Below are 24604 nucleotides of genomic sequence, written 5' to 3'. Positions count from 1 at the left end.
TATAAATTGTTCTTAAAGGGTTTACTCTTCATCATATAAGTTAGTTTTTAAATGAAATCTCTTTAATCAAAATGCTCAGGGGCTCAATTACGTAGCTCCAACACAGAGGCTATTGTAAGTGCTTCAGATGGGTACTCTGGAACACGTGCAGAACATTTGAGAATCACTGAACTTGTTTAAGCAGCTGACATAGTAGAAACTAAAACTGATGAGTTTTGCTCTTTGCTTTCTCTAGACTAGTTTCAACTAGGATTAAAACACTGGAAATGGAAAATTTTCCAGTTCCTCACAAAGTTCAGTCAGCTGGACCTGACAACACTACCAGGAAAAAAAATAGATGCTCTTGATTATATACAAACTTGCAGATGAATTGTGCTCCCTCCCACCGCTTTTTATCCCCCTCCAGGCATTTAAAATATCTTGAAAGGCTGCTCTACCTTCTGGAAAACTGAGAAGACATTCTGCTAAGAGTTAATTTGGCTCATTTCATATTTCCTCTTCAGCATTTGTCTTCTATTGATTTTTTTTTTTTTTTTTTTTTATCACTAGGTATATTTGCATGACAATGGAATCTTTCTTGCTTAAGAGATCATCTGCTCCTGCTGCTAATTTCCTACCTGAAGTTGTAATCTTCTGTTTGTGACATCTTAATTATCTCAAACACAATTAAGTGTGATGTCACAAATGGAGGATTATGACTTTGGGTTGGAAATGAGATTGAGAAATTGAAGGAATTTGAAGAAGCAAAGAGGCCTTTCTTCTTGAAAAGTGGAAGAGCAGACAAAATAATTTTGGTTAAATGGAGGCAGTCCTCCATCAGCTTCCTTCTTACAGTCGTGGAACAGATGTTTCTAATTCTTACTGTTTTAGGAGGCCCTGTTGTATTGAGACACTGTGGAGGGGGAGAAGGGGGCAAGGATTTCATTGAGGAGGAGGTGGACTCTTCCCTTGAACAGTCACCCACTGCAGCAAGAGGGAAATCGAAGTCGGTGGACCCCAGAGAGGTTCCGGCTCTGCTCGCAGAGAGCAGAATGCAGGGTTGCTATGGCTGCAGTTGGTTTAAAGGCCAATCCATTTATTGCACTTCATATCTTGCAATATTCATTTGAGTTTAGACATCCGAGTTTGAACACCAAATTTCCAGAAGAGCGTTTTTTGAGAGGTGGAGGGAATTCCAAAGACTTAAGGAGAAATGATGTTCAGCATTCTAAAAATACACAAAGTCAAAGTTTTGTGCTACCCTAGTCCACTATGGCTTTAATTTATTCTATGGACTTGTCATATTTCACTTCTTGGTATGCCACTTTATCCATTTGTATCCTTCTGCTTTTCTTCTGGAAACCTGTTGTTTCCACAGAGATGCTGGGTGGCCTGCTCGTGTTTTTATGAGGACATTACTAAGGCTCTTTATATACTTACACCATGATTTACCAAATGGGAATACTCATCTACAGCTACTCTCACTTCACACAGATTGTGCATAAACACTGGGACCAAGTCATGACTGAAAGAGGGAAAACCCCAAAGTTAACAAAAAGTGAAGTGTCTTATTTTAACACCTTTACTGACATTAGGGAAAGGGCAAAGACTGCAAAGTAGAGGGATGAAAGTGTAGAACAGAACAAAGATTAGCCCTGCGGGTTTAGGAAAGTACAGTGTCCTTTCAGAAAAGTGTGCACCCATCCTCAGGTGTAAATGGAAGTGACCCTCAGTGGAAACACACCAGTCCGCACTTGCTGGGACCCAGATTCTTCCGTATCTGTGTATCAAATCCATTGTAATAGTTGGATGTGTACCAGCTACTGTGCTATAGCGAAACGGGCCGTTTCCTGGGGTCTTTTGGAAAACACTGTAAAAACAGGCATTTGACCATCTGATTAACAAAAAAAAAAATGGTAGAAGAAATCAGCTGTTAAGATTTTGCACTCAAACACATTGCTGCAAGTCTGCAAAAGCTCTACAGGCAACAACAGACCCACTGTGATAATCTGACAACAGAATGTGGACCCTCCACGTTGTGATGTGAAGCTCATTTGTGGCACTGAGTTTACCTTGTAGGCAAGTTGGTTTGAAGTTAAATTAGGATGCCTTCAGAGAGGCATAATGACAAAAAGTGGAAATAAAATGGGGGGGGCGGGGAGAGGGGGGGAAGCCACATGCTGAGAAATGGTTATATCTGCCAACGCTTTTTTTCTTTTTTTCTTTTTCAAAGGCAAAAGCAGTTATGGCAAAAGTGGGTTACCCTCAGTTTATAATGAATGACACATATATTAATGAAGACATCAAAACAGTAAGTGTCAGACTTGCAGCTTTCTTCTTTTACATATTGCAGCCATTCTTTGCTCCGTTTCGCTGCTGTCTAAAATCAAAGCTCCTCTTTTGTTTGGCACGCATCTGGAGTTCTGCTTGCCTGGTTATTTTCAGATGTTGAATTAAGTATGCTAGCTCTCATGTCTAAATTGTCAACGCTGGTGTGGCTAAGCGAGATGACCATGAGGCCTGCTGGGAGTAAAATGTTCCTGGGTGCCAAGAACCTTCCTGCTATTAAGGATTTTAAAGGTTAAACATACACTGTCATTGCATTTAGTTATAAAAATGAAACAAAACAAAAGCATTTCTCCTCAACATAATGGTCTTCAAAAATACTAATGTGTTTTTCCTCAGACTATCACAATTTATGATGCCCTATATAGGCTCTCCTCATCTCTCCAGGCTATGAAGTTTATTTATGATTGTTGCTTATAATCATGTATAACCAATGTATAGGCCTACTGTGCCAGCTGCTGGACAAGGATACTGGGGGGCCACTCCTTCCTGACCCAGTATCTGTTCAGCCTAACTAAGGCAGGAAGGCAGATGATGAACAATAATAGATGTTACCATTTTCCAAAGGGTGGCATGCATGTGATGAATTGTATTACTGAAAGTCACAGGCAAAGTACAACCACAAATTCAATCCTGAACCGGTAAAATACAAGAGTCATAGTCATCCTTGCCAGGGAACATGAACAAACACTAAACATAGGCATAATTTCTTGAGAAAACTTTGAAGAACCAACTCTGCTGGCCTAGTCCTTGTTCCTGGAACGAGTAGGATGCGATGGTGCTGTGAAGGCAGTGTAATGAAATGGAGGATGTAACCAACTTTATCACTCAACATATAGAATTATTTGCCCAGATAAGTGGTAATGTCTAGAGAAAAACATTTGCTAATCACAGTTGCAAAACCATAGTTTACACCTGAAGTGCAACTTCCTCACAAGTCTTAGGATTGCTTGAAACTGGTGACAGGGATATCATCTGGAGTTATAAAATATTAACTTTTTCTTGCATGGTTAGTTGCTATTAGATTTGGAGGCTTATGGAAGCATGGAGCCCTATGTCTGTAAACATTTAATGTGAGAAACAGAAAGCAGCAGCAGAACTCTTGTAGGGAACATAGCATGAAGTATTTGTAATAAAATGCAAAACAAACTGAGGAGGGAGGGCTTTGTTATGTTTTTGAAAGTGGTTTTGAAATGGACGTCTAAAAATAAAAGTAGACCTATTTCCTTCTGGAAAAGAGGCTGTCTTAATAATAGCCATAAGATTGTGCAGTCTGCAATTCTTCCCTGGGTCCTTCAGATATCCTCAGCTCCTCTCTGCGCAGGGAAGAGCTTTTCCCATGTTCCGGTCCCTTGCGTAGATCTGTCCAGCCACTGTTTTTTAACTAAACTCACAAAATACTTGTTCTTCCTACCAAGTGTGAAAGTGTTACTTGCTTTGATAACGGCTAAAAAATTAGGTGATTATCTTGTTAAAATAAAAGTTCTGATTGTTTTATGTCATCTTCTGTTTCCTTGGACATGCTTTAAAAATATCTGTGCTTTGTCTGTACAGCTAAAGTTTACAGAAAGTGACTATTTTGGCAACGTGTTGCAAACTCGCAAATACGCAGCCCAGTCTGATTTCTACTGGCTTAGAAAAGAAGTTCCAAAAACAGAGTGAGTAGACCAAAGGGAAACGCGCACAATGTTCTAAGAATATTTTAATTTCTATTATTTAATTTATGCAATTTATGTTTTAATAGAATTATATACACAGCTATGTATTATGAAACAAAAAGCCTATGGGCAAACCCCCCCCCCCCCCAGTTATTCAGAAACTCCTGTGGATATTTTTTTTGTAAGTGCTAGGTATCCCTCTTCTAATGCACAGTAGTCATATGCTTGCAGCTTAAACTTAGTTTAATGAAAAAAAGGGTAATTGAATTGCAATTAAAAATGGATTATGTCTCTTGGTCACAGTTAGAATTTGGAATGGTACAGCAGGGATTTATGAAATAATTTTTCTAAGAATGGAACCATTAGTAAGAGATAATGTTATTATTAGTAATAGCAATCAGCATTGTTAGTTACCTGCCATTGATAGCAATGATATGGAATAAAACATAATTTAATTTAAATAGTTTATTTTTATTTATTTGTAAACATAAGAGTGCAGATTGTGTCACGTACTGTCATAAAATACATGAGAGAATCAGTCTCTTTTCTTACTGGTGGGTAATCAAATCCTTAAAATGCAAATTAAAACCTAAACAGATCTTAATTAGCCTAATCATGCTACTTAAAAATGACTCCTTCTTCACAGCGACTTTGAAATCAGTGCTGCTGCTTAGCTCCTGTGGTGGTATTTCCTTAGGGCTCCAGAAATTCCTACTCAAACGGCACCGCACCTTGTTTCGGGGGTGGCTCTGAGTTGTCCGTGACACAGGTAGAGGCTGTCGGCAGGACAAGCACAGGCTCTTCCACATTAGTGTTGTGATTTGGCCCCATATTTTCCAGGGGTTGTTGACAGCTTAATTTTAATTGCGAATTTTACCTTCCTGTCCCACCTTTCTCTGACATTGCGATGGTTAATCTCAGGGGGTGATTTTACGGGCTTTCCTGCAGCCCTGCCTGCCAGGGCTAGATCACGACAGCGTGTTCTCTTCAGACCAACAGCTTCCACGCGAGCAGGGAAATAACGCTTGCCTCTCCTTAGCAATGGTGATTAGCAACCTCCTCCTCATCGCCAGCATCGGGGCAGCACTAACGCAGAGCACGTAGGTTCTTGGCACGACGGGAAAATCGCCCCTGTAAGGAAATTAATCGGCAGGTAATCCCAGTCTGTACGCTTCAAGGGCTGTGGCCTGAGAACTGTCGCATGGGCATGCTTAAAAAAAAATAATGAAGTTTTTACCCAATTGCCCACTACAAGGTCGAACACTTTCTCATGCTTGTCTTTACCACCTGAATTCAAGGAGCAGTCAACAGCAGCCCCCTTATCACCTTTGTCTTGCTTTTCTTGTCATCCCACGGGGCACACTTTGGCCTGGAGGATCCCGGTTTGATTTTGGGTCTCTCACCTTTGTCAGCACAGCGATATGCTCTGCCTTCTGCGGGGCTGGGGGTAATCCCCCCCAGATTACCGCTGGGAGATTATTCTGCCTCTGCACCTGCTTGGTGATGGAGAAGGGCTCTGAAAGCAGTGTCACGCTGTCCGCTTTTGCTGTGTCTGCTGAGGGCTACCAAGGCACAGAGAGTCATTGCCACCTCCAGTAATTTTTTTTTTTAATTTTATAAATTAATAATTTATTTATAAAAAAATTAATTTATTGTAAATAACCAATAATGCCCACCCACCAGTCTGAGTCATGTCAACTCTGGCCTTAAAAAATATCAGCACGTGCCACATTTTAACTCTTGGACTCCACTGCTTTCTGATGCTTTTATTTCTCTTTTTTCTTTCTTTTCTTTTTCTGTTTTTGTTTCTTTAAGCTTTTATATTTCATAGAAGTCCACAGATCTTTGGTCTACACTGAAGCTTGGCACTGTGTTAATAGAGAATTACTCTTGGGGTTTTGTTTCTGTTTGCTTCATTTCTTCTTTTCCCTAGTTCGGTAGCTTTTAGCATAGGATTTATATTAGAGATAGACATTATAAGATGGTCCAAGTTGTGGACTGAAAAAGATAAATAAGAAAATGAGTGTATAAGGAAATAGGTTACTAGCTAGTAAAATTACCTCCAAAAGGTAAAATGCTATATTCGTTTAGCAGACAGTGCAGATTTCTCAGCAGTATTATTTCAAACTGGACGCACTTTCCTCAGCATAGTTAACTGAACAGAAAATCAAAATAATGGCTTACTCAAAGCAACAGGGAAACACCAGCAGGGCACAGACAGAGGAGCTGGGAGATACAAAATAAAGGAGTTTGATAAAGCAAGGGGAACATGGATATCAAAGGGGAAATAAGTTATTTGGGAAATTCAGCCGTTTTGAAGTCTAAAAAGAGGAAAAAAATCCCCCAAAGCAGGAGTAGTTGTCAAGATCTTTGTCCTCTCTTCTGCTCCCTCCCTCCCTAGCAGTTATCTGCCTTATGGGAAAAAGGAGCACAGAGCGAGTCAGGCGAGGCATTGCTCAGGGCATGGATGGGGAGATGTACCCGGCCCAGCCGGTACCAAGCCGAGGGGATGTGCCCAGCTGGTACCCAGAGGATGCGACAAGGCGTTGGGGTGTCTTCACCCCAACTTGCTGTCCTTAATGCCCGCTTTGGATGCCAGCTGCAATCCTAACAGCTGGCTGGGGAGATGGCTGTCGTCTTCACAGCTGGCTCTATCGACCAAGAAGAAGTGCTCGGGTATCAGGAGAGAGACGAACGCGAGGGATTTGTGGCAGGAGCTGAGGAACGTGGTGCACGAAACGGCGCAGGCTGGATCGAGGGGGCTGGATGGAGGAGGTGAGGCTGGGAGGGTGAGCGTGGGAGGAAGGGGACCAGGCGTGAAGGCACTTATGATAACCCAGGTGAGAGATGAGTAGAGCAGAGGGAGGTGAAAGGCAGCGCGTGGGGAAGTGATAGCCATGTGGAAGGGAGAGATAAAGGAGAATCAGGGTTTTAGTGGCGTTTGCTTATTCATCCGTGGAGCCGTATACATTCATACATACAAATATGCATACACATGTGTGGGCATATATAAACACATGCCCGCACCTTTTTAACAGTGATTGAATCTATCCTTCTTAACCCTGATATCATACTTGCAAGTAATAAGGCACCAGAGGCCTTCTTGGGCGTACCACTTCATTATGACTAATCTTTCTCCTCTGAAATCAGGACACCTCCTTTAAGATTTTTAGACCTGGCCAAATCTCTCTTCACTTTTCACTCAGCTCTCAGTGCTGGAGATGCAGGCGTCTAGTATCCCTATAAGAGGACGCAGAGGAGCTGTACTATGAGAAGATTCCCGGGTCTCCTCCAGGACCTATTACAGTTTCTTGACCACACACTGTTGTTCATAAGCCCTGGCTTTTGGTTCACCGCAGCGGAGGGCAGCTCTGAGAGCTTGGATGCCATTAAGGACAGCGTAAAAGCTCCTTCTGCAAACAGGGAAAAGCAGCTGTGAAAGACACCGGGCAGGCTGTGGTTTGTTGGAGAGACACTGCCGGAGAGCTCAGAAATCCTGTGGGTCGACCTGTCCTGGAGAGGAGAGGCTGGAAAGGAGCCTCCTGGAGCCTTCTCCTGGTCTTTGAAACTCCTTTTAAGCAGCGATGTGGCACTGGAGGCTGGGCCCAGCCTTACCATCCCAGTTTCTTGCCCAGCCCCAGGGGACACAGATGGCAGCCTGACCTGGGAGGCTAATCCTCTGTTTCTACATGAGAAAATGTATAAAACAGACTAACAATGAGATTAGGAAATACCCTTTGGAAAGTCACCTTGAAGATTGCCTCCCCTTAGAAGTTTTTCTTTATAGTCCTTTCTTGGGAAGAGATTTTCCAGATTCCAGCTTCATTAGCAGGTTTGTACAGCCTTTCACTTCTAACCAGCTTAAGTGCATTTTACATTCACAAGTTCTTTTTCTTATTATTTTTTTTTTTTAATTCTTACTTGCGATGTTGAACACCAAATTCTGCTCCACCTGAGTGATTTCTTCTAACTCAAAAAGTTGAGAGAATAAATTGCAAATTCAGTTTGTGCTTTACAGAGAATTAAATTAATTAATAAGTTTTCCCTGTATTGCGAATGTTCCAGTCACCCCTCTTCATGACTGGCAATGCAGCACACCATACTCTTAACTCAGAAAGGAAGATATCATGGAGAAAACTGTAGCCTAAAGAAACACAGAGCTAAGAGACTGTCTGCCCCACTTGCTGTCTCAGTGCAGGTTTCAGATTTTATTTCTACAAGAGAAATCTCAAACATACAAGTGTCAAGTCTGCAGCATTGGGTTTTGGCTGCTGCAGGAGTTGGTAGGTAATGTTACAGGACATCATTCAAAGCTGTCCCTTTTCCACACGCTAATAGCAAATGGAAACAGTGTAAACAATTCTGGATTTCTTTTTTTATATATTTAGTTTGTAATTAGTAAGAGCTTAGAGTTTGTCATGCCTGTCTTTTCTTTCTTTTTTTTTCTATCCTTTAGCTAACAGATCAAATGCGCTGAAATTGTAACCAGACCTAGAGTGAATGCCCAGGCAACCTGACTTCAAACAGGAATGAGACACCTATTTCAAATTTTGTTTTGCCTTAAAATTTATCAGCGACAGCTATTTATTACAGACCTTCACATAGTAATTTGATGTGTTATTAGTTAAGATCTGTCACTGAAGGTTCAGTCATTTCCAGGAGCTTACTGAAAGAGGATGACATATGAGAGGTGAAGTTCTGCTAGTCTGAATGGAAGCAGTGTCAGTTATTTCTGCTCTTTTGTGGAAAATGCTTCCTAAATCTTTCTGCGAGTGGCTCAGAATGGTACAACAAAATGCTGGAGTGTAAATATGCTCCTTGCCGAGTGTCTGAACATCAAGTATGAAATTCGGCAGTATATGCTGCTTGTCACTAGAGAACTCTTGTTCTTCCTGACTCCTCGGTACAGCTGCTAGGTGTCCTCTTCCTAGCTGCTTAAAAACATAACAAACGCCATATGGGGTCATTCTTGAGGGCTCATTATGAAAGAGCGACTTGGAAATAACTCAGTTCAGTTTTACAGGGAGAAAATCAAGGCTGCTCTCCGTCTTTGGCTCATGCTAAGCTCAGGAAACGGGATGGGCTCTGTTGTTGCGGTGGGAGGTGGTGAAGGAAGAAGCCGTCTCCGGATGGGGATGTTGTGATGAGTCTTAGCAGCTGGTCGATGAGCTACGAGTCTATGAGCTCCTGGGTATGAAAGCACGGCCTTTGGCTGCAGCAGCAGAGAGGACGGGGAGAAGCGCAAAGCACATTAGTCTGTTCTGAAGTAGCTGTTATCTGTCTCAGGCCCTTGATCCTGTGTCTAGAAATGAGAGGCCCTGTAAGACACTCTCTCTAAGAAGGATTTGTGAGAAGGGAGGATTTGTTGTCCTGGAAGCCTTTTTCATGCTTAAAAGTTGCTGTTTGGGAGAACAGAAAGGCTGCTGTAAGTAGAGCAAGCAAACAGGGTGAGGTGGAAGTCACAACGCTATGTATCTTTGTTCAAACTTACGGTAACATAGACATTAAAGTCTTGAGTGTTTCGGATGGGTCCCTTTCAGGTGGGTCGTCTCCTTGTCAAAAAAGGGGCAGAGTCCTCCAGAGCTACTGCTAAGCCTGGAGAGCAAGTGGCTGGCTTGCATCCTTCAAAACAGTTTGACTGATTGCTGCTGTGAACAAACATGACATGGAAATATAGTTAATTAAGCCCCCTAATTTTTTTTCTTTATTCCCTCACTGTAAGCACTCTTTCTCCTATTTTCCATTATCTCACTACATTACCTTTAAAATTTAATTTCTATATTATAGAGGAAACAGAAAACACACCAGAAAACAACCTCCCCCTGCTCCTCCCCTTCAGAATCTCCTCGTAAACAAACCAGGCAGAGTTATCTATGGCAATTAGAGCCCATAATGCAACGGATGGTGAAGCTATTTACATGACATCACCCTGTGCTTTCATTGGTTAGTTTTTCTAATTGCTGCATTGTAGAATAAGCTGCTCAGCTTTGAAGATGAGAGAAGCAGATAAATTTATTGATAAAAGACAGAATGCTGCCATTCTAAAACTCTCCCCTTTGTTGCTTGGTTTATGTGAGGACATCAGTCGCCAGAAAAACAGTCGGGATCTGCAGATAACTCATTCATTTGATGGTGCTGTTTTAAAGCACAGATAGTGTATGCAAACGTCACTGACACGCATCACACATTTTCCATGTTCTGATAGATCTTCCTTTGTCTTACTCTTTGTTTTGCAGCTCCCGTCTCTCCTCTTTGAAAGAAATTTTCCAAAGCAATTGCATTGCGTTCATTTGGCTTTACAACATTTCTGAGTAATGCATTGCTAAAGACAGCAGGATGTTCCTGTTTGGACATTTACTAGAGTTGCTTCTAATTTATTATGAATTAAATACTAATTTTCATCATCTTTATTACTTTTATCTCTGTTCTTCCTTATAAAATCATAAAGTGAAAACTTGGACTCGCTGAACTTAGAGTTTCATCAGAGGGGATTTGGATCTTGCTGAAGCCAGTTGAGATTTTCCACACACATGGGTGAAACTACTGTCAATATAGATGAGCTTAGGCTAAGGAGATTCATAAATCCTATTTGCTATTCAAATCTAGGTTTCCCTCCAGTATGTATGAGAAATCTAACTATGAGAAGAAATACTAATATTCCTTTTTTAAATATGTTTTGTCTTGCAAGAGGTCCGTTTGTTTATGAGCACACTGATGGCCACGTTCATTGTGTAGGCTACAGAATGTGAAGCTGTTTATTTTGAATTTAGGTTCCCAGAAAGCACCTGCCCATGTTGCTGGCATCATCCTAATTGTTCAAGTAGTTGTTCAGCAGAGCATCTGAAGCCACTTCACTCATTTCAAAATGCTCTCCTCTCATTTCAAGAGGGAGTTTCTCCACACGTGGTTGAAAGACACCTAAGAGAGTTTTCACAGCTGTGTCAGTGCTGCAGCCTCTGTGGGGTGAACTTCACTTTGTCAGCACGGCAGACCTCACGAGCACAACGGTCACTTAGAAATAAAAGAGATGAGGTAACAGGAACCTTAACAATCGCTCCTGTTGAACATTCGTTGACTGTATGCACTTAAAATAAAGCTGTTAAACAACAGATTTCAGTGTTCTGGAAAGTGTAGGCAGCATGTGTTGAAATGGAGAAATATTTAATGTATCCTAGGTCTTTAACATTTGTGCTTCCTTCCACTGTGTTCACTTTTTTCTTTGCTCATTCTGTTCATGAAGATGTGTAAGTGTACTGACAGTCGCTCTCTTTTGCTCTTACTACAGGTGGTTTACAAGCCCAACTACTGTAAATGCTTTTTATAGTGCATCTACCAACCAGATCAGTGAGTATTTGACTTCTGAGCCTCCTTATAAAGTGCCTGTTTGGGAAATGTATGTATCGAGCTTCAGATAATATCTGTACAGTTTGTGCGTTTGTGGCTGAAAATCAAAAGCTCAAACCTGGTAATCCAACTGTGAGATGTCTTAAGTGAGAGGATAGTTCTGGAAAACCAAGGGCTCCCACAAATTTGGATTACTGGTGCTTAATGAGTTACCCTTTGTCAGCTGAGTTGCAGTGACTGCTTGTGTGTGTACTCTGCCTTTGCAAATGTTAGCTAAACCACTTTTATTAAAGCTTTATGTTTCTGTCTTCTGTTTTCTGTAGCAAAACCCTGTGTACAGATACCTCCATAAATACACAGTGACTCTTGAAGTGGTAGCAACTCAGTCCTCTAGCATTTATAAATATTTAGCAATGAATGTGACTAGAGTAGACTGTGATACAGACCAGAAAACCAAAGAAGTGGTGTCCAGCGGATTTGTTCAATACCTTCAAGGACAAGGAGTGGTACCTGTAGTTACCTTAAAAATCTTCCCTGTATAGTTTGATGAAATTATCTTGTATGTACAGTACAACCTGTCTTATGCTAATTTTAGTTACTGGTTGGTTTTAGAGAGCATAAATCCTGATTTGGAAGCATATGAAGTTAAAGAGCTGAGTCTTTCTAAAGACGTGTATAGAATTGGATGTTCATTTCCATTTGCTTTAATGGGACTTTGCGTAGAAAATTTCTCACTGGCTTTAAAAATCCATACCAGCATTTCTGCGCACACCATCTTCACCTTGACACTTCTCTTTGCTTTTATTAGTTTCGCAAGTTAAATCAGCCTTCTTGTTTTGTGCCATCAGGGTCTGGAAGGTGGCTGCCATAACCTCTGTGGTCTCAGTCCTCAAGGACAGGCATGTCAAAAATCCCTGAGTGACTCCCCCTTTTTCTCCTGAATCTCTGTTGGTCACAGAGAGAAGCAGGTTTTGAAAGGCACAAAATGAATGTATCATACCAAAGAGGTTACAGCAGAGGACTGGCAGTCTGGCTCTGTTGGTATCTGTTCTACCGATTTCTGTAAACAGTTTTTGCCTTCAAACCACTCACTTAAATTCTTTTCTATTTAAGCGAGCTCATTTGTAAAGTCGTGTGTGATAATTAGACAGTTCTTTTGATTAAAATTAGTTCTAGGCCTAGACCGCTGTCCCTTAATTAGAGGGCTGCCATCATTAAGCATTTTCCCCATTTCTGTTGACCATCTGAGGGAGCAGTGAAGGCAGACTGCCCCGAGCCTGTCCCGGCACTGAGGTACCTGTGAAGCTGCTCTTCTGCTGAACTCAGCACCGGCCACCACTGCTGCTTAACGAAATAAGAACCATCGCTGTTATGTCGTCTTTAATATCGGGTCCTTTCAAGTTTCAGGGGCATCCAGCTCTCGGCCTCTCTGCCGTGGCACATTAGAGAAAGCTCTAACGAGAGGCTGGAGTCACTGAAGCTAAATTTCACACTGGCTGTGTCTAACGGTGTCATGAAGCAGAGAGCTGCCAGACGTAAATAATCAGTCATGGGTGTAGAGGCAATTGTATTTTCTATCACAATGGCTGACCTTCTTGTGCTGCTGGCATCTGACCTTGAAGTTCGGGTAGTGCTGCTCACTGTCCTTTTAGGGCTGTTCCTAAGAGGAACAGGATTTAGGTGGCTCTTTCGGAACCTCTCCTACCTGAGAGAGGTAGAAATGTAATCATGCCCTAAAAACGAAGCACAATAGGAGGGAAGATTCAAAGAAAGGCACAGTACAAACAGTCTTCCACTGCTGGCTGGTGTGATTTGCAGGGGAAGAGGCCCCACGAGATGTGGGAGGAACATGTTCAGGTCCCAAGTTGCTGATATAAATATTTGACACATCACTACTGAGTTCCCATTAATGCTGCAGGGAAAGCTGCCCTGCGGGACGCTGAAGCCTGCGAGCCTATGTGTACTCGTACTGTGTGATGTGTCTGCTGCGCAAATCTGTGCCCCACAGTTATTACCTTACTGCTTTGCAGCTGTTTTCAGTAGTTATCCATACAAAGTTCTGTAGGGGCTGGTGATACGCTACAAAAACTGTGGCCTTTTTAAAGGCCTAGTTAAACAACAGAAAAAAAGTTCTACAAACGAGAGTTATTTGAGAATAAGAAATAAACATGAACTCCAGCAAGTTAAATGTAAAGTTGTGATAGAGCAAGCCCACAAAGATTTTGAGGACCAACTTTCTAAGAGCACAAGAACTAATAATAAAACCTTTTTTCGAATACACCGAAAGAGGAGAGTCTCTAAGGCATAAAAATAAGATGATTCTTTGCATTGGAAGAGTTTGGGAAGTTCTTATCCTGGAGCTTTTTCGTATGGGAGGTAAGCCCCAGGAAGTCTTTCAAATTTAGTGTCAACAGAAGGTACTTTAGAAGAAATTCATAAAATGAACTGTGGCAAATATAAGGACCAGATAATATTCTCCCAGGTATTTCAAAGGAGCTTAGACAAGAAATTGCCAAACAACCAGCTTTGATGTATAGCTTATCACTTATAGTGGCCTTAGCACAGGAAGAATAGGTGTGGCAATTGTCAGATCCTTTTTTTTTTTTTTCAAAAGAGAATCCAGAGGGATCTGCATAAAAAGTCATTCTAGCCCCTATGTGAAGGAAACTGTTCATGACCACAACATGAATGAATAAGAGATAAAGAATAAGCATATGATATAATGGGGAAGAGTCAATGTGACTTGGCTTTTGCTTTTTCTTTTAGAAGAAAATCATGCTTTCTTAGTCCGTTAGATTTTTTTTTGAAATTCAGAAGCAAGTAAGTATGCTTGATATACTATGTTCATTTCCATAGAACACTTTTGATGAGTTTCTTTCCTATTGTTATTAACTGGAAGTTGTCATGGGACAAGACAGAAGGTTCCTTCATAAATGAATGAGTGATTAGAGATAAGAAAAGGAGGTAGGAACAAATGACTTGTTTTCAAAATAGTGGGAGGGGTGTGTTAGGAGGATCTGTGCTGGTCACTGTATTAGCAGATGATCTGGAAAAGAGGGCGTTCTGTTCTGAACGAAAGAACAGACAGATAGAAACTCAGTCCGGGAGGACAGGTCCCTCTGCTACTGATTGCTGGAAGGTAGAAAGATGTACTAATAGAAGAATTACCTCACAGATAGGTGCCTGATGCTCTTTCCCTACACATCTACTACTGATTACTGCTGGAAATCAGAGAATGAACCAGACAGGCTCTTCATCTGCTTGAGTACCCCAGCTCTTCAGTGAGCAAACTGGATTTTAGTGTGTTCAAGGCCCGTCTATTTTTGCTTTTGGTAAATGAGTTTACTAAGAAGGAGAATTTAAGAAATGAGAATTTTAAAATGCATAATAGAAATTGCTTGTGGAAAACAGCCTCTACATTAACAGGAAAATACTTAGTTCCAAAGTTGATTCTAAAAATTAAGACCGTTCAGATTGGAAATGGAAATGTACTGTGTGATGTTATCAACATAACCACAGCAACCCCAAACTTGATTAGTTACTGAAGGCTTTGTGAAAGACTTTAGAGAAAAAGCAACATCAGTGCCTTGAACCATGGTTTCTGAAAAGCAGCGGTGATCAGATACCTGCAGAAGTGGAGGAGAACTTGAAGGCCCTGATCAATTCTGAATTTAGGAAGATGCTTTTGCTTTCTGTGCTCAGAACATAGGGAGGTCTCTGGCACACTCCTGATGGAAGGGTTACAAATTCTTCTGTCTCCGTAGCCTGTATCACTGACATAGGCATTTAACAAGAAATCACTGCGATCTCCATACAAGTCCATGCAATCTTCATACACGGGCAAGCTCTTAGTGTTTCTAACTTGACTACTCAATTACTTGAAAGAAAAGGTCTTTCTTCACTAAAAATGAAAATTAATAGACAGTAGAAACTAGATGATTTAGAAAATTATTAGATTTGGGAGAATACAGCAAAACTTGCATATGCAGTAGATTGTAACATTTTGCTGCACTTCAGTACGAACATCCTTATGTTTGCTATGGCTTCATTTCATTTTCATTACTAAACTGTTGATAACTTGAATGGCCAACAATTCTGCTAATATCTCCAAAGGAGAAATAAGTAGATGTATCAAGGTAAGATGTGCTGCAAAGAGCAGACTTAAAAAATGTGGTACAAATAATTTATCTTATTATTATACAAGTTTACTCCTGATGTTCTCTTTACATGAGAGTAAAGTATTATAGAAGTTTACTCCTGATGTTCTCTTTGCATGAGTTCTATTTATTTATTTCCTCTTTTTCTGTAACTCAAAGTGCCTTAGATTAGCAACCATGCATGTTTATAATGGTTGTTAATCATTCTTCCGTCCTAGTGTGGATTATTTTTCAATTTTCTTTGCGTTTGCTCATCAATTTCCCCTCAATTATAGGTACTTAAGGAGGACAACAGGTACATGTCATTGCCTTTAGATTCTGAAAAGGTGTCTAAGTACACTTCATATAATCTAAGCAGCATGAATACTATCTTTTTAATTATCATCATTGGAACACAAAAACACTTTCCAAAAGGCTTTGTTTATTTTAATGAGCCCTAGAGCAGTCAACAAATATGTGCTGAAAATAGATACAAGCAGTGATCAAAGTATGCTAGCATACTTCTATCGCAGAAAAGATTTTATGTCTTTAGAGCACTAAAATATCGGCCCTTGAATATGTTAAGGACAGAGGGGAGCTGCTCATTAGACATTTGGTGTATTTAATTTTCTTTCCAAGTGTAAATATATATGCCTCTAGAATATATCAAAAAAAGTAACGTTTGTGGGTTGTGAACAGTAATGAAAGGGAGATTTACAGTGAACTGAGGCAAATATAAGCAACACACTCATGAGGCGCAAGCTTGAATAGGCGTATTGGATAATTAACTACTGTTGATATTATCTCTGTAAGTTTATACCCATGCTTCTTCCAAGTCATTCGTGCTTGTACTGCAGTTCTCTAGTGAAAGTCAAGAGGCCTCTTTAGAGAGCGGCTTCATTACATGTTACAGGAAGAAGATACAATCTAAACCAGAATTTTAAAATTGCGTTCGAATTAGCATCCATAGAGAAAACCACAGATGAGAACTCCTATTACCCAACGAGTATCATCTTTTATAGAAAGCGCATGTGGGTATTGATTCTGGCGGCTCGCTGATGCTGTGAGTTGCATGGGAGAATTCTTCCCTTGCCAGGAGCCGGGAAAGCGCCAGCAAACGGCACCCGGTGCTGAGGCCGGGGGAGGGCGAGCGGGCTGCGCGTAGGGGCACTTTCTCTTCCCTTATGAACGAGACTAATTAGAATGTTATTGATGAAGTAGTTTCAAGTGTGCCATTAGTTTTCAGGAGGTTAACGATCCTAACAGATTTGGACTGAACGCTTTCCGAGCCCTGTTATTAAGTAAGCTTTAAGTGTTCTTAAGTGAACCCTCATTTTCAATTTTTCCTATTTACTAATGACTAGTATTCTCTTTTATTTAACTACAGTCACAGGTGAGATGATGCATGATCCTTACATCCATTCTTTATTTCTTCTTCCTAAAATTTTTATCTATAAATGTATAAAATTCGATAACTTTTTCTTTGTTCTTTTTTTCTGGGGAATTTAGTGAGTTTTTTCCTTTAGACAATAAAGATTAAAGTTCCTTGTAAAAACAGGTGTTTTCACAGGTTTCCTAGTCTCTTGGGACACAGTATTCCTTGGCCCCTCACAAACCATCTCACGGTTCTCCTCATGTTGCCCCACTGAGGTTGGGAAATGCTGGCTTCTCTCTTTTCATGAGCAGCGAAGAGCCTCTTGTCAGGTGAAGCAGAGACTGAGCCAGGAAGTGAACCAGGGGCTGCTGAGTCCTCTGCATTAAGACCGTCACTTCTCTTTATCTGATAATGTATTTATTCACTACTCCTCGGAAAGTTAAGCTTTGTATGCATGCATAGCAGGAATCAGCTACTGTGCCTTACACAGTTTATTTTTTCTATCCTTACACAATTTATGTTTTCTATCCTCTTTGTCCGGAACGCAGGGGCATTTCAAGCAGTGGAGTATGTCTGGTTTACTTCAAATATATCACTCTGAATTTACGCTGATCTTGAAGCTCTGACAGCAGTCTTTACCTGCACAGGACTGACCGGAGCACTAAGGGGAGTAAGAGGAAAGTTCAGCAGAGAGTCACTGCCCAAGGGTCCAGACACAGGGGCTAGGAAAGCCAAAGCCTACCTGGAGATGGATCTGGCGAGGGTTGTGAAGGGCAACCAGAAACCTTTCTGCAAGCATAGTGGCAGCAGCAGAAAGTCTAGGGAAAATGTGGTCCCACTGCGGATTGGTGGCAGGGACCTGGTGACAAATGACATGGAAAAGGCCGAGGTACTCGGTGCCTTCATTGCCTCAGTCCTTACTGGTAAGACTGGTTTTCAGGAATCCCAGGCCTTTGAGACCAGAGGGGAAGTCTGGAGCAAGGCTTACCCTCAGTGGAGGAGGAGAAGGTAAGGGAATATTGAAGCAGAGTGGGCAGACACAAGTCTGTGGGCTCTGACGGGGCGCACCTACGAGTGCTGAAGGAGCTGGCTGATGTCCTTGTGAGGCCACTCTTGATTATCTTTTGAAAGGTTGTGGTGACTGGGGGAGGTTCCTGAGAACTAGAAGAAAGCAAATGTCACTCCTATCTTCAAGAAGGAAGATCCAGGGAACTACAAGCTGGTCAGCCTCGCATCAGTCCCTGCGTACATGATGGAGTAAATCCTGGTAATAGTTTCCTTGACCGGCCTTCTGTGATGAGATGACTAGCTCGGTGGATGAGGGGAGAGCTGTGAATACGATTCATCTTGACTTTAGCAAGATTTTCAGCACTGTCTCCCCTAACATTCCCAAATACAAGCTGCTGAGAATGGGCTAGACAAGTGGATAGTCAGGTGGACTGAAAACTGGTTGAACTGCTGGGCTTAAAGGGCTCTGATCGGAACTGCTGGGCTCTAAAGTCTTGTGATCAGTGGCACGAAGTCCGTCTGGAGGATGATCTAAGCCTGGCTGTCCCACCTTGCCATCTCTATGATGCATGGGCGTAGGGCATCAGTGCTGTCCTGTGACAGCTTGAACTCAGCTGTCCACAGATCTCCAGCGCTCTTACGGCAAGTGAGCCGTGAGTCTCTATCTCGGAACGATGCTGCGGTCCTATGACATTGCTCCAGAAGTCGGTAGGTTGTAGGAAGGTAGGCAAGGCAGATTCTGCAAGTCCAGGTCCTACATGTGGCAGATAGTTTTGTGGGGGGTCTGCAATAAGGCAACAGTTTTCTTTCTGTGTGCTGTTGGTGAGTAATGGCCTTGAGCGTAGGCTCTGAGCCTGCGCTAGCAATAAAGTGTGCAGGGAGGCTTTCTGCCCGTATCCCTCTTCTGGGGCTCTGTGGAGGAAGGAAGCATGAAAAGCTGCACTACAGGCTAAATTTATGGGGAAGTGTTAGCTTAAAGTATCTTCCCAGTGCCTGTATCCATTCCTTAAGATGTGAAATTCTCTGAAGTCTGGCTGACTTACTCGTCCAGATCAGTCCTTTGCTTGCTTGAACTCCAGTGGCATATAAATAATCCCATTAACATTTATTGCTTCTACAGCCTACTATGAGCTCTCTGAGTTTTGTCATTAATTCTTTTAGGTACAATATGCCAAGCAAGCAAGAAACAGTCTTCACAAGGGAATTGCCTAAACTGAGGCATTCTGAACAGCACAAAATAAGAAACTGTCAGGTGATCCATCTCCTGTTATAATTTAAAGGAGATTCTAGGTCTAGGACATTGTTACCCTTGTTCCCTCCAAGGATGATCTGGTTGATGCTTGCCTGAGGGACACATTGCATACAGAGGGATTCCACGTGTTGCCAAGTCTGAATCTGTTCCTTATAGTGTTGCAATAGTAGACAAGCACTCTCCCTCATTTAGTGCTACTAATCTCTGGAGAACAGGACACCTTTGCTTTACTAGCTGCCCAAGAATCACTTTCAAAACTAGATATTTTTTTTTTTTCTTAAAAAAGAAAAAAAAATTCCTATTGTAGGCAATACATTCCAGTTCCCTGAGTTTTTCTTGAATGTGTATTACATTCTAGTGGCCTTTGACTCTGCTTTGGCCTGAAAATTCTTCCTAAGCTTCCTTTAGTGCAACCAAACTACAAAGGTGTTTCACACAGCTGCCCAGAAGCAGAAATCACTCCTTCAACAAGCTCTATGCTCAGGCATGTCTTACCTAAAATGGATCCTGACTTGGAGTAAAATAATTATCAACCTGTTGTATGGATTCAGGATTGGAGCTTCTTCCCATGCATTCACATGCCTTGTTCAGTGAAAACTTTATCTCATGGCTTAACTCACATCTGACTGTTTCAGCAACATGCTGTGAAGACACCTTTAGATTATATTTCTTAGATGGATGAGCCCGAGTGAAGGTTTGCACCTAGTTTACTGTAAATAACGTATATTACCTCTACCTGGCACACAGACAAGTGCAAATTCGCTACACAAGTCTATACATGGACAAAATAATTGCAGCTCCTTACGAGATCTTGATAGCCTCTTGGTGTGGTGACAGCGCACAGGACTGTGTGATCCCTAAACGTGATTTGTGGGGTGACTGTGCTACCTTCAGTATGGGCTCATTTGTTCTTTTTGGCCACAGTTCCTCTCATCTGCTGTTGTGGGGAGAGGATCATTCAGGGTGAGTTGACCTTAATGATTCCTTTATTAAATGGTCTCTTTGGCATGCCCAAAACCCTTTCCTGAGGTTCAGTATTTGGAAGGAACCAGGCAATGTAGTTCGGACTAGATTTCCAGCTCTTGACTTAGTGTACTAGCAAGCAATTTTCATCAGGTTGCGTGAGCGTACCATTGCTGTGAGATGTTTAAAAGCATACAGAGTAAATACTCTTCTGTGCGCGCTGGGAGGCAAAGAGAGTTAGATCAGGAAAACTTTGTCCTTGACATTGGTACAATTGTGTTTTGTAGTACTGGAAAAGCAAATGATAACATGCTTGAAACAACAAAACAGCATCTGGAGAAGTAAGAAAAAAAGCACTTAGAAAATACGTTTGAAACCCACACTTTTTGTAAGCTGATTGCAAATAGGTAGTCAAGGCAGCCAAGGAGGAGCAGCGGAAAAAAGCTGATGGGCAGGCCATGAGGACATGCCACTTAGCACGTCATTTGACATGAATTAAACTCAGCATATTGTCTTTAAAGTCTTTGTAAGGAAAGGACAAAAATCTTGTCTGACAATTTATCTCAGATATAAAGAAATCCATGTCCTATACATTAACAAAAAACTGAATAAGGTTAGAACCAAGTGAAAGTGGTTTTTGTTTTGATGTGAGTGAGTGGCCAGGTGATTTCTTGAAGAGAGACCCATAAGCTGAAGCAGAGGTTCCTGGGAAAGCAAGAGAATCACCTGAGGAAGCTGGTTCTTCCTTGACCAGGTGATGTCCATGTGGGGTAATCTTCAAAGTAGGTGCAAGCCCCTGCTTCATAGATGGGAATTCCTGACATGAGACAGCAAATTCCACATTTGGGCCTGGAAGGATGACGCTTCACCAGCATATAAAAACTTAGACCATAGGCATCTGTTTTATTTAGCAGTTCTTTGGGTTGTTAAACTGTTACCACGTTCAGCCTCACTGTCTTCAGAATTGTGGCACTGAAAGGTCATCCAGGAACTAGGAACAGACCTGTGACTTTGAATTTGAGGAACAATTTTGGTTCCTATGTGCAACATCAGTAGATTATCGCGCACTAGAGTGTCTCTATTGACAGGGTTTTGGTGACCAGTTAGTCTACCAGAAGGAGCCAGGTAATTCCTGGAGCTAGACTGACTCTACAGCCTTAATAGTCTACAGCTCTCCTTTACCGACGTGCCTTTACCTCGGATTTTCAGACACTATATAGAATTAGGCTTACATTTTAGCACTTTCATGTGCCTCTTGCTGCACTGAAGCCTCACTAAGCTAACACCTTCTGAGTCCTTGTTGCATCTTACCTATAGATTGTCTGTTGATCTGTCAACACATCTGAGGGCAATCCAGTAGTTTTCTTCACGGGAAACACTAGGCATTTTTTCACAGGAACACATGCACTTACACACACAGACATGCGTGTAGCCATGGAATAAAACGAAGTTCTTGCAGTGGGGCATCTTGTTGCCATTGTGGTCCTGAAGGAGGGAGGATCCCTGCTTCTCCACAGATCCTCTACTGCATTCTGAAACTACTACCTGAGGGAAAGCTCCTTTAGCAAAAATCTTCTGAAACTAAACAAAAAAGGACATAAAATCCAAACCCTTGGGCCTTGTGATTGTTATTCAGCTGCATTGAGCTAGGGACCTCACTACTACTCTTTCTGCTTTTGCAGGATTCCCAGCAGGAGAACTGCAAAAGCCTTTCTTTTGGGGAGCAGAGTATCCTAGGTAAGTACTGCACCAGGGAACCCCGTACACCTGGAAAAGAGGAATAATAGGGAAAGGTATGGAAAGACGTATAGACAAAGATGAGGGCATGGAGAAGAAGTCTACGCTGCTGAAGATGACCAACAGGTAGCGCAGAGGAATATTGTGTTGTCCTTCTGTAGGGAAAGCTTGGCCTTGCGTTGTGTGTTCTTCTCTGCTGCATCCTGCTTTTACTATTGAAAAAACAGACTTTGAAAAGTGCTGCTTTGTGCAATAACTTTTCTTACCCTTGGGAGCTGTAGGTGTTGCTCTCATCTTAAACTGATGACTGATCTCTCACAGGAATTGCTAATTAAGTGCACCTGAGTGGAAGAGTTTCAATGCTGTAGCATGCAGATGCAGCAGTGTGCACATGGCAGGTATTAAAAGGAATTGTAAATCAGGTAGCTAACACTTCCTGAACAGAAGTGAATACCCTGAGAAGCCGTTTATTATCAGTTTATTGTTCACTTTCTGCTAATATCTAAGATTAACAGTGGGCCTTTGCCTGTGCCTGTTGAGGTGCTTGAGAGTATCTCCATATGCATAAATGATTGCCTGAGCAGGCCCGTGTGCTGCTGTAGCTGAGGAAGAGTAATTATAGGTCACATATATTTAATTTTGAAAAATCACTGCTTTTGTGCAATTCGATATCTTTCTATTTTAGGGTAGGGTAAGACCGTGAAAAGTTTCTGACAGCAGTTTCTGAAAGTTATTTTGCAGTTATATAAAACCAGTTACTGGTGAAAGATATCCTTAATAAATCTTTGTTTAAAAAAAATAAAATCAAACTTTTTGAATATTTTGGGTTTGCCACCTTCCAATCTGGATGTGTCCTTGTAACAGGAAATTTGGCAATATATGTAGAGAGACACATTCAATTTAGGAACAAATAAATTTGCATTCAGAGAGAATTCTTATGAGCCAAGTGACTTTCTAAGTGGTAATTGGGGATAGAAGAAAGTCCTTTCTTGTTAAGGTGAACTTATTTTCTGCTGTGGTTATTGCAGACCTGTTTCCAGCTTTGCTTTCTGAAGAGATTTCTCTGTAGCCTGACCTTCTGCCATAGCGATAAAATTGTGGTTCTTTCAAAGAATTATACTTCGCTCATTTCTCTTCTTTAAAGGTTACCTTAGCTTAAATTGGTTTTGCTTGAGTATGTATCAAAATGAAATTTAGTAAACAAATGTAGCTGGTTTATATCAGACAACAGATTGCTTTTGTCCTTGAAACATTCTGGATCTGTCTTCTGTCTGCTTAAAAGAAACAGTACATGGCACTGGAACAGAAAAATCATCAAAAAGTCATCAGCACTTGCTGGAAAACTGATTTAGCAAATATTTAACATTTAGTGGCGGTTTAGTGTCCAGTTCCAGCATAACCACTATAGAACAGTTGCATCTATTTGCATAAAGGGAAGCTAAATTATCACTTCACATCTCAGTACGAGAAATAAAATACCATTCAAATGGCACCATTCATTGCTATGAGTCTTCAGTGCCAGATATATTGAAATAGAGACTTTGAACTACCTGAGTTGGTGGCTTCCTTACAGTCCTCTGAGCCTCCCCAGTCCCAGAATGTTCCCCTTTAATCTGGTACCCGTTGGGCTGCACCTAATGCCCTTCATCTCCATCCAGCTGTGCCCCAGAAGTGAAGAGCTGGGAGCATTTCTGGCAAAATTGTTGTTGAGATGGACAAAATGCTGAAGGGGCTTTACAGAAGCAAAGGCCAAAATTCACCCCAAACTTCATCCCCTCTTTTGAAGCTGGGGAAGGCCCTAGGAGTGCCCAGGCACCAGCCTGTTCTTTGTCCCTGCCACTCATGTTGATCAAGAACCTTAGAGGAAAAATAAGATTTATTTAGCAATAGGGCTTATTGGTTCCTCTTGATCTCTTTACATGTTTTGTGCCATTCTTTTTATACTTCTCCAGCTGCAAAAAATTCCTGTATAACCACTTTACTTCAGATGTGGAAAACAAGTTTAATATAGTACATTTAGTATGGGTAATTATCACTGTGTGCTACACAAGATTACAAATTTGTCACACCAAAGGATGATATTTCCATTGCTGAAATGTATAATTTTAACCAGTGTTTTTTAGTGAAGGTTTGCAATAGTACTTGGGGGGAAAAAACAGTAGGGAAGATTTTATCATATGCAAATTACCTTTCAGGAAAGAAAAAAAAACAAAGTGAAGAATTGTCATGGGAGCAGGGGGAATTAAATGATATAATACTTTTTGGGCATAACTGAGATGAGCAATTAGCGTGCTACGGATCATTAGGTCCAGTAATAACATGTTACTTCAAACCTCTGCCTTTCTCCTATTTCAGTACAATGTGTTAGAAATACTATAAGCTACTTTGAAGTATGGCATCTCAATAACTGAAATAATTAAAATCACAAAGAACAATTTAATGAATGAAAGATGCATTTAGTAGATCACTTCCCCCCCGATATCCACTGCATTTGATATGAAAAGCCCTGAACGTTTTCCCCTTTCATCCCTATTTCTCCCAGATGCATTTTGTTTATTTGGATATAATGAGGAAAATACAATTAGTTGTCAATCAGGAATATGAAATATTTCTTTCTATTCTGTTTCTCCAGTGCATTAGATCTGACTGTAGATCATGTCCTGTGCCTGGGCAAGTGCAAGAAAATTGTATGACCTCTTTTTTTAAAACAGAAGGGAGATCTGTTTAATGCTTTTCAAATGAGAGTCAGTCATTTGCAAGTCTGTTTGTTGCAGGCCAGTGAAGAATGATTGAAGCTGGCATTACG

General features: G+C 41.3%; 1 protein-coding gene across 1 annotated transcript in view; it reads left to right on the top strand.

Moving 5' to 3' along the window:
• The window catches only part of PHEX (phosphate regulating endopeptidase X-linked), a 97798-nt gene that overhangs the window by 60666 nt on the left and 12528 nt on the right, over nucleotides 1-24604 (top strand). The window contains exons 13-16 of the mRNA XM_049835011.1: nucleotides 2213-2290; nucleotides 3880-3983; nucleotides 11269-11327; nucleotides 21744-21798. Of these exons, the coding sequence (XP_049690968.1) occupies nucleotides 2213-2290; nucleotides 3880-3983; nucleotides 11269-11327; nucleotides 21744-21798 (296 nt within the window). The remainder of the gene's footprint in view (nucleotides 1-2212; nucleotides 2291-3879; nucleotides 3984-11268; nucleotides 11328-21743; nucleotides 21799-24604) is intronic.

The sequence above is a fragment of the Accipiter gentilis genome, chromosome 32, assembly GCF_929443795.1.
Source record: "Accipiter gentilis chromosome 32, bAccGen1.1, whole genome shotgun sequence".
Taxonomy (NCBI): Eukaryota; Metazoa; Chordata; class Aves; order Accipitriformes; family Accipitridae; genus Astur; species Astur gentilis.
Note: the sequence above shows the minus strand (reverse complement) of the source record. Positions and strands in the feature narration are given on the sequence as shown.